Genomic DNA, 27,812 nt, shown 5'->3' with positions numbered 1-27,812 from the left:
CTCCGGAGCCACCATGGGGCTGCTGCTCGCCCTCCTGGTGGCCGTCGGCCTGGCCCTGAGCTCCCCCGGGGCCGCAGAGCTCCAGAGAGGTGAGAGGCGACGGGAAGGCCAGGGCGGCCCCCAGGAGAGGCTCTACCTGGGAGTCGTGACCCTCCCTGCCCAGACGCTGGGGCGTACCACAGGGGTCAGGGTCTTGCCCACCAAGCCCTGCAGACGTCGAGTGCAGGGAAGGAAGGAGGAACGTAGTCTTGGGTCCGCGCCGTCCCTTCGACGGCGATCTCCTGGCCAGAGCGTGTGTCCGGAATGCAGTGCCTTCTGGAAACACCTGCGTGGGGCAGGCAGGGGCAGCCAAGAGGGGCCGGCTGTCAGGGACCCTCGGAGGGCCGAGGCCAAGACGGCCCTTCTGCAGAGTGGGGTGTTGGACACACGATGAAGGGGTCGTTCCAGGAAAAACTGGGGACGTCTCCATCTGACGCGGGTTGGGGGAAAAAGCCCCCGGAGGGGAGCTGGTCTCCAATATGTGGATGTGATGTGGGCACCACCTGAGCGTGCACGGACTCCGGCCACGACAGGGCAGGGGACCCCGGGCTGGGCGGACAGGGTACGTGGGCTTCCGGAAAGCCCTTCTGTCCCCACTGCCTGCCTGGCAGATCCCAGGCCAGGCTGGGGCGTGAGGGTGTGGCAGCTGGAGATGTCCTTTTGGGAGGCTGAGACCCCCCGGGCAGGGTGACCAGGGTCCAGCAGGGGCCACTCCAGCAGGACAGCCTCACGGAGGGCACTCGGAGGGCGGCTGCTGGGCGGGCCTCGGGACAGGCCTCCTGGGGGTGCGGGCTGCTCACTCCGCACACCCCTGCTCCCCCAGAGGGCAGGACCCAGAACCACGGCCACAGCGTCTGCAGCACTTGGGGCGACTTCCACTACAAGACCTTCGACGGCGACGTCTTCCGCTTCCCCGGCCTGTGTGACTACAACTTCGCATCCGACTGCAGGGGCTCCTACAAGGAGTTCGCGGTGCACCTGAAGCGGGTCTCCGGCCGCGAAGGGGGGCGCCCCGGGCTCGAGTACATCCTGCTGACCATCAAGGACGACACCATCTACCTCACCCGCCAGCTGGTTGTAGTGAACGGGGCCATGTGAGTGCGGCTGGGCGGCGGCCCCCCAGTGCGGGCGAGGGGCTCCCTGCCCCTCCCTTGGGGGCCCCAGGCAGCACCCAGGCTCCAGTTACAGAAGGGGGAGCCGGTGGGAGCCCCTCCCGCTCCCAGGCCATTGTCCCCCATTGTCCCTGGAACAATGAGGCTGTAAGCTCATTCCTGCTCTTTGTCTTCCCCAGTCCCCGTGGGCTGGGCACAGCCCTGGTCCGGGGTGGGCAGAGCCCGGCTCTGAGGACAGGTCCCTGCAGAGGGGGTGCGGACAGGGAGACATACAGCCAGGGGGCAGACGGGGGCTGTGCCGCCGGGGTCCCAGCCGGCCCAGAGGGCGGCCACGCTGTTTGTGCTCCCCACACAGCGGCTGGGAGCTGAGGACTCCCACGCGCGCCTCAGGCCCTCCTGTCCCCTGGGGCGGAGGGATGGCGGAGGGCCTGCTGTGGCGGGCAGCTCGGTGGGCCGGCCAGTGAGTCCCGCCCCGCACCCCTGCCCCAGGGTCAGCATGCCGCACTACAGCTCTGGGCTGCTCATCGAGAAGAATGACGCTTACACCAAGGTCTACTCCCGGGCGGGACTCACCCTCATGTGGAACCGGGAGGACTCACTCATGGTGGGTGTGGCCCCTCCTGGGCCTGGGGCCAGGTGCCTCCTGCAGGCCTCTGGGGTCCAAGGGGAGGGCAGGTGCCTGGGGCCCGACCCTTGTCAGGGGGCTTCTGTGGGGGCTGGCAGTGCTGTGGGGGAGCCCGGGTGGGGCCGTGCAGCCCTCCCAGGGTGGGGAATCTCAGGGAGAGGGGAGCTGGGCTCGCCCTCCCCCTGCCCAAGCCCCTCCTGGTCCTCGGTAACCCCTGCCGCCTGCGCCGCCCGGGCCGAGCCCAGTGCCACTTGGAGGCGAGGCTGAGGCCGGCCCGGCTGTGGGACGCTCACCCCGGCCGTGGGACGCTCACCCCGGCCGCCGTGGCTGTGGTCCTGCGGGGCCCCGGCCCCTCACCCGCCCCTCCTCCCCCAACAGCTGGAGCTGGACAGCAAGTTCCGGAACCACACGTGCGGCCTCTGTGGGGACTACAATGGTCTGCAGACCTACTCCGAGTTCCTGTCTGATGGTGTGGGCCTCCTCGGGGCCGGCGGGGGCGGCGGGGGCGGTGGGCGTGCAGGCTCTGGGCGCCCCGGCTGACGGCCCCCCGCGCCCCCAGGTGTGCTCTTCAGCGCCATCGAGTTCGGGAACCTGCAGAAGGTCCATAAGCCCGAGGCGGTGTGCGAGGACCCCGAGGAGGAGCCGGCCCCAGAGTCCTGCTCCCAGCACGTGAGTCAGGGCCGGGGCGGGGGGTGGTTTGCCTGGGGGTGGGGGGGTGCCGCGGGCATCGCGGGAAGGGGCGGCCGTGGGCCGTCACCGAACCCCGCTCCGCGTGTCTGCAGCGCGCCGAGTGTGAGGAGCTGCTGGCGGCCGCGGCCTTCGAGGACTGCGAGGGGCTGGTGCCGCGGCAGCCGTTCGTGCAGGCCTGCGTGCAGGACCGCTGCCACTGCCCCGACGGCCCCTTCTGCGCCTGCAGCACCCTGGCCGAGTTCTCCCGCCAGTGCTCCCACGCCGGCGGCCGGCCTGGCAACTGGAGGACCGCTGAGTTCTGCCGTAAGTGCCACCGGGCGGCCGGCATGGCCGGGGAGGCGGGCGCCCCTGGGGCCCTAAGCGGGGTGCCGTCGGGGAACGTCCTGCTCCGCTGCCTGCCGCACTCCCCTCCCCTGGGCGTGTGTGTCTGCTCAGGGGCCTGCCTTTGCCCTTCTAGCCAAGAGCTGCCCCGGGAACATGGTTTACCTGGAGAGCGGCTCACCCTGCGTGGACACCTGCTCCCACCTGGAGAGCAGCCGCCTGTGTGAGGAGCACCGCATGGATGGCTGTTTCTGCCCAGAAGGTGTGCGCCCCGGAGGCCACGGGACGGGCGTGCGGGTGGGGGCGTGGCCCCGATGCGGCCCCCTGAGGCCAGCCAGTGCACCCTGGAACCAGGCTGTGGGGGCTGGCCACGGTGCCAGAAGTAAGGTGCTGCCCAAAGGAGCAGGGGCACCTGCAGGAGGAGGGGGAGGCGTGGCTGGGGCCCCACCTCGGGGGTTGCCTCACCTCTCACACACCAGCCCAGGGCTCTGGCCCCACCCGCGGGAGCCCCGGTGTGGGGATTGGGGGCTTCCTGAGGCCGGCCAAGGGTAACGTCGCGTCCCGCACCATCTAGGCACCGTGTATGACGACATCGCAGGCAGCGGCTGCGTCCCTGTGAGCCGCTGTCACTGCAGACTCCACGGGCGCCTGTACTCGCCCGGCCAGCAGCTCAGCAGTGACTGCGAGGAGTGGTGGGTCCGGGGCCCGGGGGGCTGGGGGGCAGGGCTGCGGGTCCGAGGGGCTGGGGGGGCAGGGCTGCCGGTCCGAGGGGCTGGGGGGCAGCGCCGGCGGCACCACTGAGCCTGCTGTGTGTCCCACTGCCCACAGCGTCTGCACCGCCGGCCGCTGGGTGTGCAGAGACTTGCCGTGCCCGGGCACCTGTGCCCTGGAGGGCGGCTCTCACATCACCACCTTCGACGGGAAGAGGTACACCTTCCACGGGGACTGCTACTACGTGCTGATCAAGGTAGCTGGCCGGGTGGCGGGTGGGCAGGCTGAGGTGGGGCTCGGCCCCGCACCGGGCTTCCTACCAGTTACTGCCACCGCCCCGTGCCTGGCAGGGCGACCACAACGACTCCTACGCCCTCCTGGGTGAGCTGGCCCCTTGCGGCTCCACCGACAAGCAGACCTGCCTGAAGACGGTGGTTTTGTTGGCGGACGACAGGAAGAACGTGGGTGCCCCCGCCCCTGCCCCCGCCCCCGTGCGGCCCCCCAGAGCCCCCCAGCCCCTCTCAGCGTGGCTGTCCCCCCCGCCCTCCTGCAGGTTGTGGCCTTCCAGTCGGACGGCAGCGTGCTGTTGAACGAGCGGCCGGTGAGCCTGCCCCACGCGACCGGTGAGTCCCTCCCCGGGAGCGCCTGGCGGCTCGGGGGCTGCGGGCGGGAGACGACCCCGCAGCTGCAGAGCCCCCGCTGACCGGCTCGACGCCCCGTCCCGTAGCCAGCCTCTCTGTCTTCCGGCCGTCTTCCCGCCACCTCATGGTGAGCACCGCCGTGGGGCTCAGGCTGCAGGTGCAGCTCGAGCCCGTCATGCAGCTCTTCGTGACGCTGGACCGGGCCGCGCAGGGGCGCGTGCAGGGTGAGTGCCGCGCTCGGCGGGCCCCCCTCAGAGGCCCCCAACCGGGCCTGCCTCCCCGCCCCCTGCCCCTTCCCAACCCTGTGCTGCCCCTCAGGCCTCTGCGGGAACTTCAACGGCCTGGAAGGGGATGACTTTAGGACGGCCGGCGGGCTGGTGGAGGCCACGGGGGCCGGCTTCGCCAACACCTGGAAGGCCCAGGCGAGCTGTCACGACAAGCTGGACTGGCTGGATGACCCCTGCTCCCTCAATATCGAGAGCGGTGAGGCTCGGCCTCGCGGGGTGTGCGGCGGGGGCGGGGTGGGTGGAGGCCGGCGGCCGGCCCGCGCACCTGCTGCCTTCTGCCACGTGGCTGGTGGATGGTGGCCCACGGTGGCTGCCCGCCAGGAGACCCAGCAAAGGGGCCGGGCCTGCTCCTCTGTCGCTGGGTGGCGGCCCTCGTCCCGGGGCCGGTGCCGTGCCGTGTCACCTACCCTGCTAGGGGAGGTCGTGGGAGGGGTGGTGGTGGGGACCCCGCCTTCCAAGGGCGGTGGTCTTGCCCTGGAGGGAGGGGCCCGGGCGACCAGGCAGCGGGGCTCAGGGGATGAGCTGGAGGGGGCCGCCCCTGCTGAGGTCCTGACCCCCCCTCCAGCCAACTATGCCGAGCACTGGTGCTCCCTGCTGAAGAAGACGGAGACCCCCTTTGGGAGATGCCACTCGGCTGTGGACCCCTCAGACTATTACAAGGTGCGTGGGCTCTGCACGTGCACCACTCGCCACCTGACCGGGCCCGCGCAGTGTGCTGTGTGCCCCGGGCTGGGCCTGACCCCGGCCTGCAAGGCGTGTCTGTGTGTGTGTGCGTGCGTGTGTCTGCCCGTCACACGGGAAGGTCCGTCCGTGTGCGAATGTGCACGGGTGTTGCTGCGTGTGCACGTGTGTGTGCGACTGTGTGTGCACGTGGGGGTGTGCCCGCCTGCTTCTTCCCGTCACGGCCTGCCTCCTCCGCCCCCAGAGGTGCAAATATGACGCGTGTAACTGCCAGAACAGCGAGGGCTGCATGTGTGCCGCTCTGTCCTCCTACGCCCGCGCCTGTGCTGCCAAGGGCGTTCTGCTGTGGGGCTGGCGGGAGCAAGTCTGCAGTGAGTGCCGTCCCTGGGAGGCCCCCGGGCGCCTGGGGCGGGAGGGGTCGGCCCACTGCTCTCCTCGTGAGGGGCTCCCTGGGGGTGGGCTGGGGACTTCCGGGGACCCTCGTGGGCCCCTTGGCTGGACAGGCCTCTGCCTCTCCCAGACGGAAGTGGGGTGCTCGGGAGTGGCTGGCGGGGAAGGAAGCTGGGTCGCCCCTCCGCGCCTCACGCCGCCCCTCCCATCTCCGCAGACGAGAACGTGGGCTCTTGCCCCAACTCCCAGGTGTTCTTGTACAACCTGACCACCTGCCAGCCTACCTGCCGCTCGCTCTCCGAGGCCGACGCGCACTGCCCGCAGGGCTTCGCGCCTGTGGACGGCTGCGGCTGCCCCGACAACACCTTCCTGGACGAGAAGGGCCGCTGCGTGCCCCTGGCCAAGTGCTCCTGCTACCACCATGGCCTCTACCTGGAGGCCGGGGAGGTGGTGCTGAGGCAGGAGGAGCGCTGGTAGGTGGCCAGGGCTGGGAGGCGGAGGGCCCACGTCCCCGCGCCGCTGGCGTGTCCCCCCCCCTCCCCCCCCGCCCCGTCCCCTGCCCGCCAGGAGCCGGCCCGCTCACCTCCGCCCTCCTCCCCTCAGCGTCTGCCAGAACGGGAGGCTGCACTGCAGGCCGGTCAGGCTGCTCGGCCAGAGTAAGTCGCCGCCGCCCCGCACCCCGTCCTCACTGGCCCCGCCCCCACCCCGGCTGCCGTTGAGCTGAGGTGGCCCCTCTGTCCCCCAGGCTGCTCGGCCCCAAAGATCTACGTGGACTGCAGCAACCTGACGGCCCTGACCGTCCAGAGCTCGCGGCCCACCAGCTGTCAGACGCGAGCCGCCGGCCACGTGCGTGCGGGGGCCCGCCATGGGGGAGGGCGGACGCGGGCTTCCTCACTGGCCCTGGGGTCCGGCCGCCGGGTCCCGCACACGCATGGGCCTCCTCGGCCCTCCCCGTCCCAGGGGTCCCTGCCCAGCCCATGGAGGGCTCGGGGCCGTGTGGGGACCCCTGGCCGGCAGCCTGCGCCTGTCTCCCGGGCCTGTGGTGAGGCCGAGCGAGAGCGCACAGAGGTCGGGGGGCAAGGGAGAAAGGGGTGTCTGCAGAGCAGGAAGGGGGGCGGCTCCAGAAGAGGCCGGCTTGGCCATCGGGGCCTGAAGCCTGCTGTCCCTCCCCGGCACCCTGCAGTACCAGACAGAGTGCGTCAGCGGCTGCGTCTGCCCGGACGGGCTGATGGACGACGGCCGCGGCGGCTGCGTCGAGGAGGCCGAGTGCCCGTGTGCGCACAACAAGGACCTGCACTCCCCCGGGGACGAGATCACGGTGGACTGCAACACCTGGTACGCGGTCTGGCCCGGCGGGAGTGTGTGGCGGGGCGGGGGGGGGGCGCATGGTGCACACGGACGAGGGCGTGGAGGCCGGGCGCGTGCGCTGCTGAAGGGGTGGCCCCGTGCTGCCCGGCAGCCAGGCCGCCCTCTGAGCAGCAGGGAGGACCTGGGCCCCCGCGGCCCCTCCAGCCCCTCTCGCTCCCCTCAGCACCTGCCGCCGAGGGCGCTGGGCGTGCACCGAGTCCCCGTGCCACGGCTCCTGCTCCATCTACGGGAGTGGCCACTACGTCACCTTCGACGGGAAGTACTACGACTTCGACGGGCACTGCTCCTACGTGGCGGTTCAGGTGAGGCCCGGTCCACCCCGGCCCTTGTCCCGCGGCCCCGCATCACACTCTGAGCCGTCGTCAGCCCGGCGAGGGGGCCCCGTCGAAGGGGGTGCGGTTGGGGCCCAGCCCTGCCTCCGACCGTCCGTTCTGTGACCCTCCCACGCCGCACAGGGAGCGAGGAGCTTGTGCGTGGGGTCAAGGGCCCCTACCTCGTGGTTACCCCTCTTGCCGAGGAGGGCTGCGTCTGCGCGGAGCCCAGCTGGGGCGGAGCCAGGGGGCACCGGTGGCCTGGCCGGTCTGGCTCACGTCCTGGGTGGGCCCCCAGGACTACTGCGGCCAGAACTCCTCCTCAGGCTCCTTCAGCGTCATGACTGAGAACGTCCCCTGTGGCACCACGGGTGTCACCTGCTCCAAGGCCATCAAAATCTTCTTGGGGGTGAGTGCTGCCGGACCCCGGGGAACGTGTGAGCCCTTGCGGCTGCTTGGATGCGGCCAGTGACAGGGCCTCTCCCCTGGGCACAGAGGACGGAGCTGAAGCTGGAGGACAAGCACCGCCTGGTGATTCAGCGGGACACGGGCCACCACGTGGCCTACACCACGCGGGAGGTGGGCCAGTACCTGGTGGTGGAGGCCAGCATCGGCGTCATCGTCATCTGGGACAAGAAGACCACTGTCTTCATCAAGCTGGCCCCGTCCTACAAGGTGCGCGGCAGCTCTCACCTGCCCGCCTCCTGCCTCCCAGGTCCCCCCAGTCCCCCAGCCTCTCCCACTCCGTCCCCCGTGCCCCCAGCCCGCTCCCAGAGCACCCTGAGCCCCCCCCCCCCCACCGGTCCCACTGCTCTCTGTCTCTGCAGGGCCGGGTCTGCGGGCTGTGCGGGAACTTTGACCAGCGCTCCAGCAACGACTTCACCACGAGGGACCACATGGTGGTGGACAGCGAGCTGGACTTCGGGAACAGCTGGAAGGAGGCCCCCACCTGTCCGGACGTGAGCGTCACCCCGGATCCCTGCGCCCGGAACCCGCACCGCCTCTCCTGGGCCGAGAAGCAATGCAGCATCATCAAGAGCTCGGTCTTCAGTGTCTGTCACAGCAAGGTGGGGGGCGGGGCCTGGGGGTGGGGCGGGGCCTGGGGGCGGGGCCGGGCACACAGAGCCTTCTCCCGCAGGTGGACCCCAAGCCCTTCTATGAGGCCTGCGTTCACGACTCCTGCTCCTGCGACACGGGCGGGGACTGTGAGTGCTTCTGCTCGGCCGTGGCCTCCTACGCTCAGGAGTGTACTAAGGAGGGAGCCTGCGTGTTCTGGAGGACGCCGGACCTGTGCCGTGAGTGTCCGCCCTGTCCTGGAGCGGGGGTGGGGGTGGGGGGGGCTGCGCTGTGTGGGGACAGTAGTCCTCACCATGAAGTGATGGGTCATCGGGGTCTCCTGCCGCCTCCCTGACTCCAGGGGCTGAGTGTCGCTCCTCAGGGGCCGCGCTGGCCTGGCCTCGGCCCTCCCTGAGTCTGACCCCCACCCCCGCCCCTGCAGCCGTATTCTGTGACTACTACAACCCCCCAGACGAGTGTGAGTGGCACTACGAGCCCTGTGGGAATCGCAGCTTCGAGACCTGCAGGACCATCAACGGCATCCACTCCAACATCTCCGTGTCCTACCTGGAGGGTAAGCGGCCCTCGGCGAGGAGGGACGCTGTCCCCATGCCGCTGGGGACCCGAGGTGCAGGTGGACCGGGCCCACCGCGCTGCAGAGTGTGTTCCACGAGCTTAGAGAGGCAGAAAGAACCCGGGAGAGGACACGGCCCCCAGGAAGCTGCAGATCAGCCCAAGATAGGGTGTCTCGGACTCCAGGTCCGGCAGACTCGGCCTCGGAGCTGAGAACTCGGGGCGTGAGGGAGTGAGCCTGCTCTGGGGAGGGAGTGTCCTAGCCCATGGGAGGAATGCGGGGTCAGGAGGGGGTGCTGGCTGTCCCCTTGGCCATCTGGCAGTGTGTGGGGCCCAGTGTGGGGGGTCCGGTCCACTGTCCTTTCGTTCCCTGGCCTTCCCGGAGGAGCATCCTGGAGAGAAGAACCTGCCGTGGTGGGGACAGTGGGTGGGGTCTGGTGGCCGTGGGACCCTCTGCCATGGTCCAAGCCCCATGCCCCGTGTCCTGTGCACGCCAGGCTGCTATCCCCGGTGCCCGGAGGACAGGCCCATCTATGACGAGGACCTGAAGCGGTGCGTCACGGCGGACCAATGTGGCTGCTATGTCGGGGACACCCGCTACCCACCCGGAGCATCTGTTCCCAGCGAGGAGGACTGCCAGTCTTGGTACCTGAGCTCAGCCCGCTGGGGTCTGGGGGTGCGCCAGACGCGCGTGCACACACACCTGCACGCACAGCCACACGCACGGGCCGACACAGAGCCCCACGGGCATGCTGTGGGAGCCGGGCGAGTTCCCGTCCACGGGCAGAGGACCTGGGGCTGGGCCCCGGGCGCTGAGGGCGGGGGGTGGAGGCCGGGAGGCCGGGAAGGGCCCGTCCCCGTGCTCTGCAGCTCGACGCTTGCTTTCTAGCGTGTGTACCAACACCTCGAAAGTCTGCCAGCCAGAAGAAGGTGAGCTGTTCCCCGCCTCTACCCCAGTGCAGCGGCCCCCAGGAGAGCCCCCAGGCTGTCTGCTCTGGACTCTGGGGGCAGGGCTCCGTCTTGCCCTCCTTGGGCCCGGGGCTCCCCAGGGGCCTTTCCCGGCTCAGAGCTGGCTCTGACTCGCAGCAGCCTCCCCATGTTTGTGATGGGAGCTGAGGCCACCTCTGTGCCGTCTGGCTTCTGTGCCCTGATGGGGGGCCCTGTCGGTGGAGTCCCGAGGGGGCACGGGTCTGGCATTTGTGGGGGCTAAGGGATGCCGGGGGGGTTCTTGACAGTCCCTGTCCTTTTCTGGCCGTGTTGACCTTGGTCTCTGTCCCGCTCTCCAGGGAAGATTCTCAACTACACCCAGGACGGCTTCTTCTGCTACTGGGAGATCTGTGGCCCCAACGGGACGGTGGAGAGACACTTCAACATCTGTGTGTCCACCACCTCCCGGCCGCCTTCCACCACGATCCCCGTCACCTCCAGCACCCCCCTCACCACCACCACCACCTCCCCAACTCCCACCCCCTCCCCGACCCCCAGCACAGGTAGGACCCCAGGGCCATGCATCCCTCACCCCTAGAGCACCTGCCTTGCCCTGAGCCCAGTGGAAGCGGCCCTTCTAGGGCCCAAGAGTGGGGCGGGGGCACGGGTCACAGTGAGCTCTCACCTCTGCTTATGGGCTGGAGGTGACAATGACGGGCGTCTCAGCTCGGGGGTGTTCCTGGGCCTGGCCTTTCACCTTAAGATGCCAGCCGGCATCACAGCCATACCCCCGAGCCCAGACTGCAGGGAAGGACCTGGGGACACTTCCTGGGGACACTTCCTGGACCAGCAGGGGCATACCTCCGGGGCTGTCTCTGCGAAAGCAGACCAATGTCCCAGACTCCCATGCGCTCAGCCTTGCTGAGGCGGCAGCCGCCGCTGGACAAGCCACTGGGGCGTGGAGAGAGAATAAAGGAGGAAAGAGGAAGTCGTAAAAATGAAAAAGACTTTGAGACGTGGCCAACTAGCTGCTGACAAGCTTCCTTCCCTCCCCGTTCTTCTGTAGGTCCGGCCTCCACCCCAGAAACTCCAGGTAGGTCCTAGGCAGCCCCCGTGCCCGGTGAGCCAGGAGGAAAAGGGAACCTTCCGGGAGACCCAGCTGTGGGGCTGGGTGGCCAGTGACACTCCCTTGTGCAGAGACGGGTGCCCTCAGCGGTCCCCGGGCTTAGCGCCCGGAGCAGACTGGCACTGGGTGAGAGCACTGTCGGGCAGGAGTCCAGACCAGGCCCCTTCCCATGGGCCTCCTCACTGCAATGGGTGACTCTCCCTGGATTTACTTTTTTTGGGCACTGAGGCCGGGGTCTGTCACCCAGGTGTGGCACGAGGGGCTCTTCTGTCTCGGGCTCAGCGTTCAGCTGCAGGACCGTGTCTGGCTCTATACTCTCTAAGCTGGCTCTTTGGCCATGATAGGAAGGGTGGTCATGGGGACTCTGACTTCTCTGAGTCCCCGGGAGCTCCCTGGAAGCGGCGTCTAGGGTGGGGACCAATCTTGGGTCTTCCTTCCGTAGGGACGTGCTGCTTCTGGTCCGACTGGATCAACGAGAACCACCCCAGCGTGCACAGCGGCAGTGGCGACTGGGAGACCTTTGACAGCGTCTGTAAGGCCCCTGAGGACATCGAGTGCAGGCTAGCTGTGGAGCCCCACCTCAGCTGGGAGCAGGCGGGTCAGAATGCGCAGTGCAATGTCACCTTCGGGTTCGTTTGCTACAATGAAGACCAGTTTGGAAACGGGCCATTTGAGGTCTGTTACGACTACGAGATTCGCGTCAATTGCTGTGTGCCGATGGATCAGTGTCCCCCGTCCACGACCACGGCCACCACCACCACCACTACATCCACACCTACACCAGAACCCCCGACGACCACCACCACTACCACCACAGCCACGCCGACCCCCACGCCCACCACCACGCCGACCACCACCACCACAGGCACAGAGCCCCCCACCATCAGTACCACGGGCCCCAAGACCACAACGCCCAGCCCCAGCACCACGACCACCACCACCGTGACCCCGACTTCGACTCCCACCATCAGCACCACCACGGGCACCAAGACCACAACGCCCACCCCGACCACCACCACCACCACGCCGACCACCACCACCACAGGCACAGTGTCCCCGACTACCAGCACCACCACGCCTACCCAAGGAGTAAGCACCACAGAGCCAACAATCACTCCGTGTGTGCCTCAGTGCAACTGGACAGGCTGGGTGGATTCCGGGAAACCGAACCCTTCTAGACCAGGTGGGGATATTGAATCGATTCAGGGCCTCTGTAAAGAAGGCTGGGCAGCCAACATCTCTTGCAGAGCTGTGATGTTTCCCCACATTCCCATCGAAGAACTTGGGCAAAAGTTGGTGTGCGACCTCTCTGTTGGGCTGGTGTGCAAAAATGAAGACCAGAAGCCGGGGGGCATCACACCGCCCATCTGCCTCAACTACGAGATTAATGTTGAATGCTGTGTATTGCCGGACTACTGTATTTCCACGCTGCCTCCTGCTAGCACCCCGACCCCGACCCCCACCACGACCACCACCACGGGCACCCCGACCACCACCACCCCTACCACAACCACAACAGGCACCCCGACCCCTACCATGACCACAGGCACCGCAACTACCACTCCCATTATCACTACCACCACAGGCATCCCGACTTCGACCCCCACCATCAGCACCACCACGGGCACCGAGACCACAACGTCCACCCCAGCGACCACCACCACCTCGGTGACCCCAACTTCGACCCCCACCATCAGCACCACCACGGGCACCAAGACAACAACGTCCACCCCGGCCACTACCACCACCACGGTGACCCCAACTTCGACCCCCACCATCAGCACCACTACGGGCACCGAGACCACAACGCCGACCCCGACCACCACGACCACCACCATGGTGACCCCAACTTCGACCCCCACCATCAGCACCACCACGGGCACCAAGACCACAACACCCACCCCGGCCACCACCACCACCACCACAGTGACCCCAACTTCGACCCCCACCATCAGCACCACCACAGGCACCGAGACCACAACGCCGACCCCGACCACCACGACCACCACCACGGTGACCCCAACTTCGACCCCCACCATCAGCATCACCACGGGCACCAAGACCACAACACCCACCCCGGCCACCACCACCACCACCACAGTGACCCCAACTTCGACCCCCACCATCAGCACCACCACAGGCACCGAGACCACAACGCCCACCCCGACCACAACGACCACCACCACGGTGACCCCGACTTCGACCCCCACCATCAGCACCACCACGGGCACCAAGACCACAACACCCACCCCGGCCACCACCACCACCACCACGGTGACCTGGACTTCGACCCCCACCATCAGCACCACCACGGGCACCGGGACCACAACACCCACCCCGACCACAACGACCACCACCACGGTGACCCCAACTTCGACCCCCACCATCAGTACCACCACGGGCACCAAGACCACAACGTCCACACCGGCCACCACCACCACGGTGACACCAACTTCGACCCCCACCATCAGCAGCACCACGGGCACCGAGACCACAACGCCGACCCCGACCACCACGACCACCACCACAATGACCCCGACTTCGACCCCGACCATCAGTACCACCACGGGCACCAAGACCACAACGTCCACCCCGGCCACCACCACCACCACGGTGACCCCAATTTCGACCCCCACCATCAGCACCACCACGGGCACCGAGACCACAACGCCGACGCTGACCACCACGACCACCACCACGTTGACCCCAGCTTCGACCCCCACCATCAGCACCACCACGGGCACCAAGACTACAACGTCCACCCTAGCTACCACCACCACCACGGTGACCCCAACTTCGACCCCCACTATCAGCACCACCACGGGCACCGAGACCACAACGCCGACCCCGACCACCACGACCACCACCACGGTGACCCCGACTTCGACCCCGACCATCAGTACCACCACGGGCACCAAGACCACAACGTCCACCCCGGCCACCACCACCACCATGGTGACCCCAACTTCGACCCCCACCATCAGCACCACCACGGGTTCCGAGACCACAACGCCCATCCGGACCACCACCATGACGGTTACCCCTACTTCGACCCCTACGATCAGCACCACCACGGGCACCGAGATCACAACACCCACCCCGACCACCACCACCACCACGCCGACCACCACCACCACAGGCACAGTGTCCCCGACTACCAGCACCACCACGCCTACCCAAGGAGTAAGCACCACAGAGCCAACAATCACTCCGTGTGTGCCTCAGTGCAACTGGACAGGCTGGGTGGATTCCGGGAAACCGAACCCTTCTAGACCAGGTGGGGATATTGAATCGATTCAGGGCCTCTGTAAAGAAGGCTGGGCAGCCAACATCTCTTGCAGAGCTGTGATGTTTCCCCACATTCCCATCGAAGAACTTGGGCAAAAGTTGGTGTGCGACCTCTCTGTTGGGCTGGTGTGCAAAAATGAAGACCAGAAGCCGGGGGGCATCACACCGCCCATCTGCCTCAACTACGAGATTAATGTTGAATGCTGTGTATTGCCGGACTACTGTATTTCCACGCTGCCTCCTGCTAGCACCCCGACCCCGTCCCGCACAATGACCACAGGAACCCCAACCACCACTCCCATTATCACTACGACCACGGGCATCCCGACTTCGACCCTCACCATCAGCACCACGACGGGCACCGAGACAACAACGACCACTCCGACCACCACCACGACCACCACCACCACGGTGACCCCAACTTCGACCCCCACCATCAGCACCACCACAGGCACCGAGACCACAACGCCAACCCCGGCCACCACCAGCACCACGGTGACCCAGAGTGCGACCCCCACCATCAGCACCACCACGGGCACCAAGACCACAACGCCCACCCCGGCCACCACCACCACCACGGTGACCCCAACTTCGACCCCCACCATCAGCACCACCACGGGCACTGAGACCACAACGCCGACCCCGACCACCACGACCACCACCACGATGACCCCGACTTCGACCCCCACCATCAGCACCACCACGGGCACCGAGACCACAACGCCAACACCGGCCACCACCACCACCACGGTGACCCCAACATCGACCCCCACTATCAGCACCACCACGGGCACCAAGACCACAACGCCAACACCGGCCACCACCACCACCACGGTGACCCCGACTTCGACCCCCACCATCAGCACCACCACAGGCACCGAGACCACAACACCAACCACCACCACCACCACGGTGACCCAGACTTCGACCCCCACCATCAGCACCACCACGGGCACCAAGACCACAACGTCCACCCCAGCCACCACCACCAGCACGGTGACCCCAACTTCGACCCCCACCATCAGCACCACCACGGGCACCGAGACCACAACGCCCACCCTGGCCACCACCACCACCACGGTGACCCCGACTTCGACCCCCACCATCAGCACCACCACGGGCACCGAGACCACAACGCCCACCCCGGCCACCACCACCAGCACGGTGACCCCAACTTCGACCCCCACCATCAGCACCACCACGGGCACTGAGACCACAACGCCGACCCCGACCACCACGACCACCACCACGATGACCCCGACTTCGACCCCCACCATCAGCACCACCACGGGCACCGAGACCACAATGCCAACACCGGCCACCACCACCACCACGGTGACCCCAACATCGACCCCCACTATCAGCACCACCACGGGCACCAAGACCACAACGCCAACACCGGCCACCACCACCACCACGGTGACCCCGACTTCGACCCCCACCATCAGCACCACCACAGGCACCGAGACCACAACACCAACCACCACCACCACCACGGTGACCCAGACTTCGACCCCCACCATCAGCACCACCACGGGCACCAAGACCACAACGTCCACCCCGGCCACCACCACCGGCACGGTGACCCCAACTTCGACCCCCACCATCAGCACCACCACGGGCACCGAGACCACAACGCCGACCCCGACCACCACGACCACCACCACGATGACCCCGACTTCGACCCCCACCATCAGCACCACCACGGGCACCGAGACCACAACGCCCACCCTGGCCACCACCACCACCACGGTGACCCCGACTTCGACCCCCACCATCAGCACCACCACGGGCACCGAGACCACAACGCCCACCCCGGCCACCACCACCACCACGGTGACCCCAACATCGACTCCCACCATCAGCACCACCACGGGCACCAAGACCACAACGCCAACACCGGCCACCACCACCACCACGGTGACCCCGACTTCGACCCACACCATCAGCACCACCACGGGCACCGAGACCACAACGCCAACCACGACCACCACCACGGTGACCCGGACTTCGACCCCCACCGTCAGCACCACCACGGGCACCGAGACCACAACGCCAACCACCACCACCACCACGGTGACCCCGACTTCGACCCCCACCGTCAGCACCACCACGGGCACCGAGACCACAACGCCAACCACGACCACCACCACGGTGACCCCGACTTCGACCCCCACCGTCAACACCACCACGGGCACCGAGACCACAACGCCAACCACGACGACCACCACTGTGACCCCGACTTCGACCCCCACCGTCAGCACCATCACGGGCACCGAGACCACAACGCCAACCACGACGACCACCACGGTGACCCCGACTTCGACCCCCACCGTCAGCACCACCACGGGCACCGAGACCACAACGCCAACCACGACGACCACCACGGTGACCCCGACTTCGACCCCCACCGTCAGCACCACCACGGGCACCGAGACCACAACGCCAACCACGACGACCACCACGGTGACCCCGACTTCGACCCCCACCGTCAGCACCACCACGGGCACCGAGACCACAACGCCAACCACCACCACCACCACGGTGACCCCGACTTCGACCCCCACCATCAGCACCAGCATGGGCTCTACACCTGCAGGTAAGACCCCCATCCCTCCTCCCCAAACCCCGACCTGAGCCTTCCTTTCCTTCCAACTCTCAGTTCACCATTCCTGCTTCCACAGAATCAACGACGCTTCTGACCAGCACGACAGCCATCGTGGAGATTTCCAGCACACTGTCTCCCTCTCCGCCAACTGAACCAAAGGGCACTACCACTGGGGGCACCTCGGCCTCCCCTCCGCCCTCGCCCGGGAGCAGCCCTCCAGGCACGTAATCGGCATGGAGACTGTGTGCTTGTGGTGTGCTCAGGCCCCTTGGTCTAGGCGAGCGAGCTTTCCTGCCAGGGAGCTGTACGGCTTCTCACATGTGAGGTGCTACCCCCGTGCTGCCCGGGGAGAGGGTCCCCGAGTGAGGGTCCGGCCTGCCTCGCTTGCATGGCAGTGTGGCTACTGAGCATTGAGGGAGCTGCTGACCGTCAGGCTGTGTGTGAGCGGCAGAGCTGAGGGCTCCCCACTGCTCCCCTAAGGTGTCTTTCCACAGGCACAGCTGCCCGAGGTCCTTGTTCCTCTGTCCTTGGCAGAGTGATGGGCACCAGGGCAAAGCAGCCTAGGGAGGGAGCCCCACTATGGCATGTGGGGCCAGTGGGGAAAGGAGACTGCTGGCCAGGTGCCCTAGGGACCCTCCCTCTGTCTGCCACTTGTGTCTGCACCTCCCAGTAAGGCTTTGGAGGGCAGCTGGTCAGCACGATCTCAGTGGGACCGATGTTGTGACCACGGCTTCCGCCTCCCCGCCGGGGACCTAACGTTGTGGAACGGTGGGCCCTGCGCTCCTTGTCCTCCCTCGAGGCCGAGAGCCAGGAAAGTGGACGACGGCCTTTCCATGCCACGTGCCACACCTCGAGCAGGTTTTTTTGCGAGGAGGCGGCATCTGCCATCAGGCTCCTGTGGCCTCTCAGAGAGCGGTGCCGTCAGCTCCGCCCTGAAATCTCCATTCCTACAGGCCCGCAGACCTCTGGCCCCACCTCCTCGAAGACCACGCCTACCAGCGAGACCACCACCAGGCCCCCCTCGCCCACCCCAGGAACCCCCTCCACACCCACTCCTACGACTGTGTCCACGACCACCACAGGAACCCCCAGGCCGCCCACGCCTCCCAGGCCCCCAACCGCCAGCACCACGACCTCCTATGCGCCCACCCCCACCCTGACCCCGATCTCCACCCCCAACGTCGGTGTGAGCACGGGCCCGGTCAGGTCCTCCACTCAGGTCCGCTGCTGCGTTTTGAACGAAACATACTTCGCACCAGGTATCCCAGCTTCTCACTCGGGTTCTTTGGTGACCGGCTGGTGGGGCTTTTGCCTCTGCTTTACCAGGGGTGAGGGGTCAGGCGTGAGTCGAAACCGGGAGCTCGTCGGGGAAGCTGGATGCTGGGTGTGGGCGGCTGTCCCTGTGCTCAGCCCCCTTTGCTGCAGCCGTGTGCCAGGGGCGTGGGGGTGGGTGGCCTCGTGGGGACGCACCTGCACAGCCCGGTGGCCAGCCCTGTCTGGACAGTGGGGGACCGGCCTCTCCCCCCGCAGGCGAGATGGTGTACAACGGCACGCACGGGGACACCTGCTACTATGCGAACTGCTCGCTGGCCTGCACCATTGAGATCTTCAACTGGTCATGCCCGTCCACGCCCTCCCCGGCACCCACCCCTTCCAAGCCGACACCCATCTCAACACACAAACCACCCACGCCTACAGCATTGAGCACAGTGGCCACCACCAAGCCCCCTGGGTGCCCGGACTTTGACCCTCCCAGACAGGTCAGTGTGCCGTGGGCCAGTTTTTGTCCCCTTGGCACTAAGCACACGCACCGGGCCACCAGGCGTCTGGAGCCCAGGCGCTGCCTTTCCGCGGGTCACCCCAAGTTGTCCCCGTCTCTGCGGCTGCACCACTGGCCTTCCGGGCACAGGATCCGCTGGAGCCCCCGCATCTCCCCCAGCCTCCCCTGCTGCGGGGAGCCGGCTGGCAGTGAGCCGCGTCCTGCACGCGGTGCCGGGTGGCTCGGCCTCCAGCGGGCGTGGGAGGGGGTCCCGGCCGGTGCCTCTGAACCGCGCTCTCCCGCCGCAGGAGAATGAGAAGTGGTGGCTGTGTAACTGCACCATGGCGATCTGCAAGTACAACAACACCGTAGAGCTCGTGGAGGTGGAGTGCGAGGTCCCGCCTGAGCCCACCTGCGCCAATGGGCTCCGGCCCACGCTCGTCTACAGCCCTGAGGAGTGCTGCCCGCACTGGGAGTGTGACTGTAGGTCCCCCGGAGGCGCGGGACCCTTGGTGGTAGGGTGACTGCAGGGTCTGAGGCCCTTGGGTGCGGGGCCTGGGCTGGACGCCGTGGCTGCCTGCGGTGGGCTTCCTGCTCACTGCCCCTCCTCGGCAGAGGGTCCGGGGGAGGGAGGGGCTTGCCTGGGGGAGCAGGGCCACCCCTGCAGAACGGTGCTGCTCCCGGGGCTGGGGGAACAGAGCTGGGCTTAGAGCCTGGGTCTTCTGGCTCCAAAGCGAGGCTCCGTCCCACAGAACGGGCTTGGAAGCCCCACGCGCCCTGGGGGTTCCTGCTCATGGTGCCCGTCCGGCCGGGGCTTCCGCCGGCTCCTGCCCCCAGCGCCGCCCGGGCCCGGGTCTCGGCGTGGCTCAGCGGCGCACCCTTCCACAGGCTACTGCGCGGGCTGGGGGGACCCCCACTATGTCACGTTCGACGGGCTGTACTACAGCTACCAAGGGAACTGCACGTACGTGCTTGTGGAGGAGATCACCCCCACGCTCGGCAACTTCGGTGTCTATATCGACAACTACCACTGTGACGCCAACGACCGGGTGTCCTGCCCCCGCACGCTCGTGGTGCGCTACCAGTCCCAGGAGGTTCTCATCAAGACCCTGCAGATGATGCCCATCAAGGTCCAGGTGCGTGGCCAGGTCGGGGACGCCCATGCAGGCTGCGCCGTGCGCCCGTGCCCTCGCTCCGTTGTGGACCGCGCTGTCCGCTGACCTCCGCGCTCATGTTCCACCACCAGCCCGGACCCCAGGTCTCTGGGCGGAGTCCCCTTCCCAAGCACGGCGCTGGCCACACACTCGCGTGGGGCTGCTCGTGTCCTGGAGCCGGAGCCACACCCTCAGCCCCGGCGTCTCCCGGGCCTCTGAGTGCAGTGTCCTGTGACCTCCCCCCGGGGACTGGCCAGGACAAGTCTGGCGAGAGCGATGGGAACGAAGTGGGAAAGGGACCAGGGCCGCCGCCAGGGAGCCGGGGGACAGGCTGAGGTCCACCCACTGGACACACCAGCCTGAAAACAGGCAGGGGTGGGGTGATCCCAGGTGCTCTGGGAGGTCTCAGCTTGCCCTGACTCACCCCTGTCAGACCCACGAGGCTCTGTTTCCCAAGTGGCCAGGTTGAGGTCAGCTGAGGGTCCCCCGCCTGCCCGCTGGCTGTCCTGACCCCGTGTCCGGTCACAGGTGCAGGTCAACAGGCAGGTCGTGGCCTTGCCCTACATGAAGAACGAGCTGCACGTGTACCAGTCGGGCATCAGCTACATGGTGGAGATCTCCAAGCTGGGCGCGCTCATCACCTACAACGGACTCTCCTTCTCCATCACGCTGCCTCACCGCCTGTTTGGCAACAACACCAAGGGCCAGTGCGGTGAGCCCCTCGGCCCCTGCGGGCCCCTCCCCCCCAGGAGGGCAGCTCGGAGGTGGGGGGCTGGGTGAGGGCTCCTGCCAGCCCTTCCGTGGTTCTCCCGCTCCCAGCTCCGGGCCCCGTGGGAAGACGCGGATGGGAGTCTTGTCCCGTCTGTGCCCTTGGCCCCGGCCTGACGGTCTCCGGGGGCCCCAGGCGGGAGAAGGGGAGGGTCCGGGGGCTGGTGTGTACGACCTGGGCTCCCTCCCCACACAGGCACGTGCACCAATGACACGGCGGACGACTGCATGCTGCCCAGCGGGGAGGTCGTGTCCGACTGCGAGTTGGCGGCTGACCAGTGGGTGGTGAACGATCCCTCCAAGCCACACTGTCCCCACACCAGCGTCACCACCAAGCGTCCGGCTATCACGCCGCCAGGGGCCAGCACCACCTCCGGCAAGGACTGCGCGTCTCCCCTCTGCGAGCTCATCAGAGACAGGTGCCCCTGCCAGCCCCTTGCAAGCTGCGGGGTCAGGGTCTCAGGGAGCAGTGGCGTCTCGTGCTGCACTCCCATCTGCAAAGAGGAGCTGAGGCCCAGGGCTGAGCACGGGGCCGGGACGTCCAGGGCAGTCAGGGTGCCGTGGGCAGGTACTGGGTCGCGGGGGCCCAGGACTGGGGCTTCTCACGTCTACGGGGCTGAGCTGTCTTGTCACGTAGCCCCGTGCCTTTCCTGACCTCCCGATCTCTCCTGCCTCGGTGGGACTGGCTGAGCTGCAGGCCACAGGGAGAGGGGCTGCGGGGCCAGCCTGAGCGCTCAGGGCTGGGATCCAGGAGAAAGCCCAGAGCCAGCGGCCATGCGCGCGAGGGCCTTGTCCCCAGAGCTGTGCGAATTGAGTCTGGGGGACTCCCTGGGGTTGCAGGCGGGGGTCCCGGCCCTTGGCAGCCACTTAGCTTGGAGCTCCTCTCCACCCCCAGGCCGGGTCGCGCGGTCACTCCCCGGACACTGTCCTCCCACGGGCGCCTGTTTTGGGGGGATGCAGGCTGAGCCAGGCTCCAGGAGGGCCTCTGGGTGGAGGTGCTGGGTGGCTGGGGAGGGCCGGCCTGAGTATGACCCGCCCCTCCCCCACAGCTTGTTCGCACCGTGCCACGCTGTGGTGCCCCCCAAGCACTACTATGAGGCCTGCGTGTTCGACAGCTGCTTCGTGCCCGGTTCGGGCCTGGAGTGTGCCAGCTTGCAGGCCTACGCCGCCCTCTGTGCCCAGGCCAACATCTGTGTCGACTGGAGGAACCACACCCACGGGGTCTGCTGTGCGTGTCCCCCCACCCCAGACCTGCGGCCCGCGGGTCTCTGGGCTTCTGGGCTTCCCTGGGTGCCGTGTCTGGCCTGAAGCCATGTCGGGGGTGGGAGGGCCGGGTGGGCGGGGAGCGCACGCAGGCCTGGGCCTTGAGGCGGGAGGAAAGACGGGCTGGGGGTGCCGGGGGGCCTGGGGCTCCCGCCAGCCTGGCTGGGCACTTGGGCACCTGCATCCCAGCTCGGGGATGGCGTGGGGGGCTGAGGTGGGCGGTGCTGGATGGCTGATCGCTCTCTGCTGGGCAGGCCTGTCCCTCGCCAGGGGGCCCGCGGGCACTCCCTCCGGACTGCGGCTCCTCTGATCCCTCTCCCTCTCGCAGCAATGACGTGCCCACCGCACAGGGAGTACCGGGCCTGCGGCCCCGCGGATGAGCCTTCCTGCGAGTCTAGCACAGCTGCTCTAAGGTGCGCAGGGACAGCCAGCTCGCCCCACGGGTGTGCGCCAGGGTGGCAGACACTGTCGGGCGTCGTGGTCCCGCGGGCCTGGCCCTGCCTGCGACACACCCGTCTCGTGATGTCCTCCCCCCAGGCCCATGGCGCAGAAGAACGCCCGCTTGGTGGAAGGCTGCTTCTGTCCTGAGGGCACCATGAACTACGCCCCCGGGTTCGACGTCTGCGTGGAGATGTGCGGTATGGCGCCCGCCCTCCTGGCTCGGCGAAGCCCCCGGGTCCTGCGGCGCTGGGCTCCGCTAACGGACTTGTGTTCTCTCCCTCCCCAGGCTGCGTGGGACCTGATGACGTGCCCAGAAAGGTCGGCCCTTCCTCCCGGCGCTGGGAGGGACTCACCCACACACCCGGAGTCTGGGGGGCTAGGGCGGGTCGCACACAGGAACCTGGGAGTCTCAAACCCTGCGTCCTGTCGTTCAAGTCCTGGAAGGCTGAGCCTGCAGGGGTGCCCCCTGGCTGCCCCCTGGGTGCCCCCCCATCTCCCACCCTGCCTCTCCGTCCCCCCGCCTCCTTCTACGCATCCACACCGGCACGCAGCCACCCTCTCTCCCTCTGTCCGTCCGACTGTGCACCCACCCTCGGGCGTCAGACACTCCGTCCAAATCCAACATGACATCTTGGCAGTGTTGTCCGTGTCTTCCACGTGCGCTGGACTCCTTGGTTCTAGCCCATGAACCCCACACACACGTGTGGCGATTTGCCGCGTGCCAGGCCCGTGGGGGTAAATGCTAGGATTGGGTCACGGCTGTGTTGTCAGTGATGTGGCCCGTGTGCGGGGACGCGGGGAGGGCACGGGGTCCCTCAGGACCCTCGGCACCACGCCCGCCACGGTGCCCCTCCCGGCTGAGTGCTGGCGCCTGGCGGGCGGCCCCGGCACGCGGAAGGGGGCGAGGGGGCCGGCGCTGTGACCCGCCTGCCTACTTTCTGCCCCCAGTTCGGGGAGCACTTTGAGTTCGACTGCAAGGACTGCGTGTGCCTGGAGGGCGGCCGCGGCATCATCTGCGAGCCCAAGGAGTGCCGCCAGGAGCCGGTCACATGCCTGGAGGACGGCACCTACCCGCTCACCGAGGTCAACCCCGCCGACACCTGCTGCAACATCACGTCCTGCAGTAAGAGCCCCGGAGGGATCCCCAGCTCCGCACCGAGCGCGCACCTCCGACCTGGGGGCCCGCAGGGGCTGGGCCAGCAGGGCGCGTCCCCCCGAGCTGCGTGTGGACGGCGGCCGCGGCCTGCAGGCCCTGCCCTTCCTACCGCGTGCTCTGTCCCCCGCAGAGTGCAACACGAGCTTGTGCCAGGGGAAGCCGCCCAAGTGCCCGCTGGGCTTCGACGTGAGCAGCGAGACCAAACCCGGGAAGTGCTGCCCGTCCTACTCTTGTGGTCAGTGGGGCCTGGCGTCGGGGAGCCGCGGGGGGTGGCCCCACACGGTACACACACCCAGCGTCGCCTGCGGGGCCTACCTGACCCCGTCCCCTTTCTCTTCCTCCAGTGCCCAAGGGCGTGTGTGTTCACGCGAATGCTGAGTACCAGGTGAGCCCCGGCCCAGGGGCGGTCCCGGGCGGAGGGTCCTGGGCCAAGGGGGGGTCCTAGGCTGAGTACCAGCTGAGCCCCGGGGGGAGGGGTAGTGGGGTGGGGTGTGTGCCCGCTCTGGGCTTTCCAGGCTGTGCTCGGGCCTGCGGACGACCCCCTGCGGCAGGCGGGAGGTGTGGGCGGGGCCGGCTTCACCGGCCTCCTGCTCCCCAGCCCGGGTCGCCAGTGTACTCCTCCAAGTGCGAGGACTGTGTCTGCACCAACCGCACGGACAGCAGCTCGCGGCTCAACATCATCTCCTGCACCCACGTGCACTGCGAGGACAGCTGCAGCCCCGTAAGCGCCCCGCCCCTGCCGGCCCCCCGCCCGGCTCCCGGCGCCCCTCCTGCTCCCGCCGACCCAAGCGTGCGTGTCCCGCAGGGCTTCGAGCTGGTGGACGTGCCCGGGCAGTGCTGTGGCAAGTGTCAGCAGACCCACTGCATCATCAAGAGACCCGGCACCGAGACCATCATCCTGAAGGTGCGCGGGGAGCCCCCCCCCCCCCCTCCGGCTCACAGGGCTCGTCCTGCCTCTCCGCGCGGGCGACCCGGAGCCAGCGGCGGAGCCTGGGACCACTCCTTGTCCCCAGCTGGGTCTCTGCTGGGTTGGGTGTGGCTTTGCAAGGGTCCTGGGGAGGCCATGACCCGGGACTACAGATGAGGGCTGGAAACACCGTGAGTGGCTGACTCTTGCCCCCCGGTGAGTCCGGCGCCAAGATCAAAGGGAGGCCCTACTCCCTGCAAAGGCTCTGGGGGCCCTTCCTGCCTCTGCAGCCTCTGGGGCTCCAGGCAGCCCTGGGTTCGTGGCCACATCCGTGCACTCTCTGCCCCCTGTCCCGTGGCCCCTGCTCTCTGCAAGGACACTGGTGGCTGGATGAAGGGCCACCTGTGTCATCCACGATGGTCTGCTCTCCTGACCTCTAACTTTGTCACATCTAGAAACACCTTTCTCTGCACGAGGGCCCATCGGCAGGTGCCGGCGGTTAGGGTGTGGCTGTGTCTCTGGACTGCAGGCTGGCAGTTGTCCCGAGGCCCCTCCTGGGTGTCCCCTGCCCGGTGGCTCGGGGCCTGCCGGCTGGGTGTCCTGCTGTCCCTCACCACACCGCCCTCTGTCCTACAGCCCGGGGACATACGTCACGACCCCACCAACAACTGCACCTTCTTCAGCTGCGCGAACATCCACAACCAGCTCATCTCCTCCGTGTCCAACATCACCTGCCCTGACTTCGACCCCAGCATCTGCCTCCCAGTGAGTGGGGGGTCCCCAGGAGCAGTCCGGTCCTTGTCGCTCCACACCCCGTGGCAGGAGGGGCTGCTTACTGTTGGGGGGCGGTCCTGGGTCCTGGCTCACTCTTCTTCCCTCCAGGGCTCCGTGACGCTCATGCCCAACGGATGCTGCAGGAAATGTGAGTGCGCCCGGGTGGGGCGGTCCAGCCGGGGCCCTGGAGTGCGGGACCCTGGAGTGGGAGAGGCACGGGGGACGGCGTTTTGCCTCTGTCCACTGGAAGCTGAATTTGACGGGATGCCCTGTGGGCTTGGGGGCAGCCGAGGCCGGATGAGATTGGGGAGGGAGAAGCAGCCGTAGGGAGGAAGCCGTGGGCCCCTGAAGGTGTGGAGAACCCCTGCCCCGAGCTCCGCCAGACCCTCTCCCAGAGCTTCCGCCCCCTCCTGCCAGGCATCCCTCGGAATGAGACCAGGATCTTCTGTTCCACCGTCCCCATGACCAAGGAAATTTCTCACTCCGGCTGCACCAAGAAAGTCGTGATGAACTCCTGCTCTGGGTCCTGCGGGACCTCCGTCAAGTGAGGCCCAGGCCCGGGGGTGGGGGTGGGGATAGGGACGGGCTCCTCTGCTTGGGAGCGGCTCCTCACCCTGGCCCTCCCGTGCCCCAGGTACTCGGCCGAGGCCCAGGCCCTGGATCACCAGTGCTCCTGCTGCAAGGAGGGGCGTACCAGCCAGCGGGAGGTAGAGCTGAGCTGCCCCGACGGCAGCTCCCGGAAGCACCGCTACACCCACATCGAGAGCTGCTCCTGCCAGGACACCGTGTGCGGGCTCCCGCGGGCTCAGCGCAGGGCCCCCAGCCTCGAGCGGCGCGCCAGCCCCCGGGGCCTGCCCCTGGGGAGGGACTGAGAGCAGTCCTGCCGTCCAGGACCCCCCCGCCCTCCACCGTGCCCTCCCGCTGGCCTCTGAGCTCCCTCACCAAGCAGCCTCGTCTCGGTCCATATTTATTTTCTGAGTCTTTGTTCGATTCTTCGCTTTCCCAAATAAACTCAGGCAGACGCTGTGCCGGTGTGTTTCAGTGGGGGCTGGGCTCTGGGTGGCTGCAGTGGGGTGAGCGAGTGAGAAAGTCCAGGGGGACAACCCCAGGGACCGCCTCCCCCAGGTCACCTGCGGAAGCCCAGTCCTGTCCTGCTCTTGGCACATCGCAGAGCCGGGGCGGAGCAGGTGTCCCCTCCGGGACTTCCAGCTTTGACTGCACAAAGGGGCTGTCCGGGGTCTTAGAGGCTCAGGGCGTGTGTGCATGTGTGACTCAAGTGGGGATGTGCACGCGTTTGCGTCTGTGTGAGGGGACCGTGCCTGGACCTGGGTCTCTCTGCTGCGAAGAGCTCTGTTCTTGGTCCACGACCGGGGCAGCAAGCCGGCTCTGAGGCCGAGGCAGGCCTGGCCGGTCTCTCCTGCTGCTGGGCGTGCCCACAGGGCCACCAGCCCCTAGACCCCACGTGCGGAAGTTCAGGTTGGCTCTGCGGATGCCAGCAGGAGGCTGACCTTGTGTGTGTGCGCCACCGCCTGGCCACCGGCCCGTGGGTATTTGGGAAGCGGTTGTGGGAGCGGAGCCACCAACGTGGGAATTTTCAGGAAGGGGCTCCTCTGGTCCTTTTCCGACAGAGTGCCGGGCTGCTGGGCTGTCTGGGTGGCCGTGGAGAGAGCTGGACCTGAGCCAGAGCTCGCAAGGTCAGGCGGGGCCTGCTGTGTTTCCCGAGGGGGCAGACCCCCAGCCTGACCGGCAGGCGAGGGCTTGGGATGAAGTCACCTGCGAGTACCCTCGGAGCCCGAGGGGAGGCCCCCAGGCAGTTTACCTTGGCCGAATGGAGGCTCTCCGGGAGGCTGGTGCCCACGGTGGGCTCCGCAATGCTGGGGGCCAGTGAGGGCTTGCACTGCGGAGACCAGAGCCCCCTCCTGTGCACTCACTGCATCCCTAGGAGCCAGCTGAGCCCTCCCCGACCTGCCCCTGCCGGACCCAGGGAGGGCTGTGATGGGCCGTCAGGATTCGTCTGTGCATCACCCTGGGACCCACGACCCTGGGACCCGGAGGACAGTCCAAGGCCCTCCTGGCCTGGGGGTGGGGCCCAGAAGCCCCGGCACAGCTCCCTCTGGTGATGGCAGGAACCTGCATTGTCCCTGGCCAAGACCTGTGGACTTTCCGGGGGGCAGGTGGCCTGGACTGGCCTTGCAGCCGCCAAGTGACCTCCTGGAGCAGGAGGTTTGCTGAGGGCATGGGGTAGGGGCTCCCAGGCTCTGCTGCATGGCCGCGTGGGGTCTCTGGGGGCGTCAGAACCAGCCTTTCTGTAAAGTGGTCGTCAGTCACCGTGTCTCCCCCGCAGCTGCACCTGTTTCGAGGTCCCCACCCCCAGCCCTGGGGCCTCCAGGGCCTTGAGCTCTCGCAGCTCCTGGAGCGTGGTGTGTTCCGTGGACGTGGAGCCGGGCTCCTGGCCTGTCCTGGCGGTGGGTCACTTCTGCCCTGCCTGGCTGAGCCCCTCCAGCCGGACCACCTGCAGGACAGGAACGGGGTGGGGGTGCTCAGGGCCTGCATCCGGTTGGGAGGATGGTCAGCCTCGGGCCAGTGTCTTCATCCACCTCCTGGCTCTCCAGCTGTGAGGCAGGGGCTCTGGGTGACCAGCGGTCATCAAGGGGCAGCCGGGCAGGCGCTCCCTGGAGGGACGCGTGGACGCTGTGTGCCCTGCGCGGCAGTCTGGCCCTGCCCGAGCCCGTGGGTTGGGGGAGCTCTTCGCGTCTTACAGGATGCTCCTTCTGCTCCCTCTGTGTCCGTGAGGGCCCTGCTGGGGATGCCCTCTGCCCAGGAGCAAGTGCCTTGG

At 67.7% G+C, this 27,812-nt stretch overlaps 1 protein-coding gene across 1 annotated transcript; it reads left to right on the top strand.

Annotated features, from left to right (window-relative positions):
* MUC2 (mucin 2, oligomeric mucus/gel-forming) lies at positions 1–26,002 on the top strand. Its single transcript, XM_059151754.1, has 49 exons — positions 1–89; positions 863–1,133; positions 1,641–1,755; positions 2,155–2,245; positions 2,336–2,445; positions 2,559–2,769; positions 2,924–3,049; positions 3,362–3,479; positions 3,616–3,754; positions 3,849–3,959; positions 4,052–4,121; positions 4,226–4,363; positions 4,458–4,622; positions 4,992–5,086; positions 5,352–5,478; positions 5,715–5,970; positions 6,101–6,153; positions 6,243–6,343; positions 6,681–6,832; positions 7,029–7,167; positions 7,475–7,585; positions 7,672–7,851; positions 8,004–8,243; positions 8,315–8,471; positions 8,675–8,806; positions 9,303–9,450; positions 9,695–9,735; positions 10,092–10,295; positions 10,799–10,825; positions 11,301–14,353; positions 17,758–18,013; positions 18,285–18,514; positions 18,822–18,996; positions 19,402–19,649; positions 20,196–20,379; positions 20,632–20,854; positions 21,485–21,663; positions 22,027–22,111; positions 22,236–22,336; positions 22,426–22,457; positions 23,088–23,262; positions 23,426–23,530; positions 23,640–23,680; positions 23,894–24,016; positions 24,101–24,199; positions 24,839–24,967; positions 25,085–25,124; positions 25,394–25,520; positions 25,611–26,002. The coding sequence occupies exons 1-49, from the start codon at positions 14–16 to the stop codon at positions 25,846–25,848; spliced, it is 9,747 nt and encodes a 3,248-aa protein (XP_059007737.1). The 5' UTR covers positions 1–13; the 3' UTR covers positions 25,849–26,002.
* Positions 26,003–27,812: the final 1,810 nt, after the last annotated feature.

Source organism: Mustela lutreola, chromosome 1 (genome assembly GCF_030435805.1).
Source record: "Mustela lutreola isolate mMusLut2 chromosome 1, mMusLut2.pri, whole genome shotgun sequence".
NCBI classification, from domain to species: domain Eukaryota; kingdom Metazoa; phylum Chordata; class Mammalia; order Carnivora; family Mustelidae; genus Mustela; species Mustela lutreola.
This window is presented reverse-complemented; position numbering and strand designations above follow the sequence as displayed.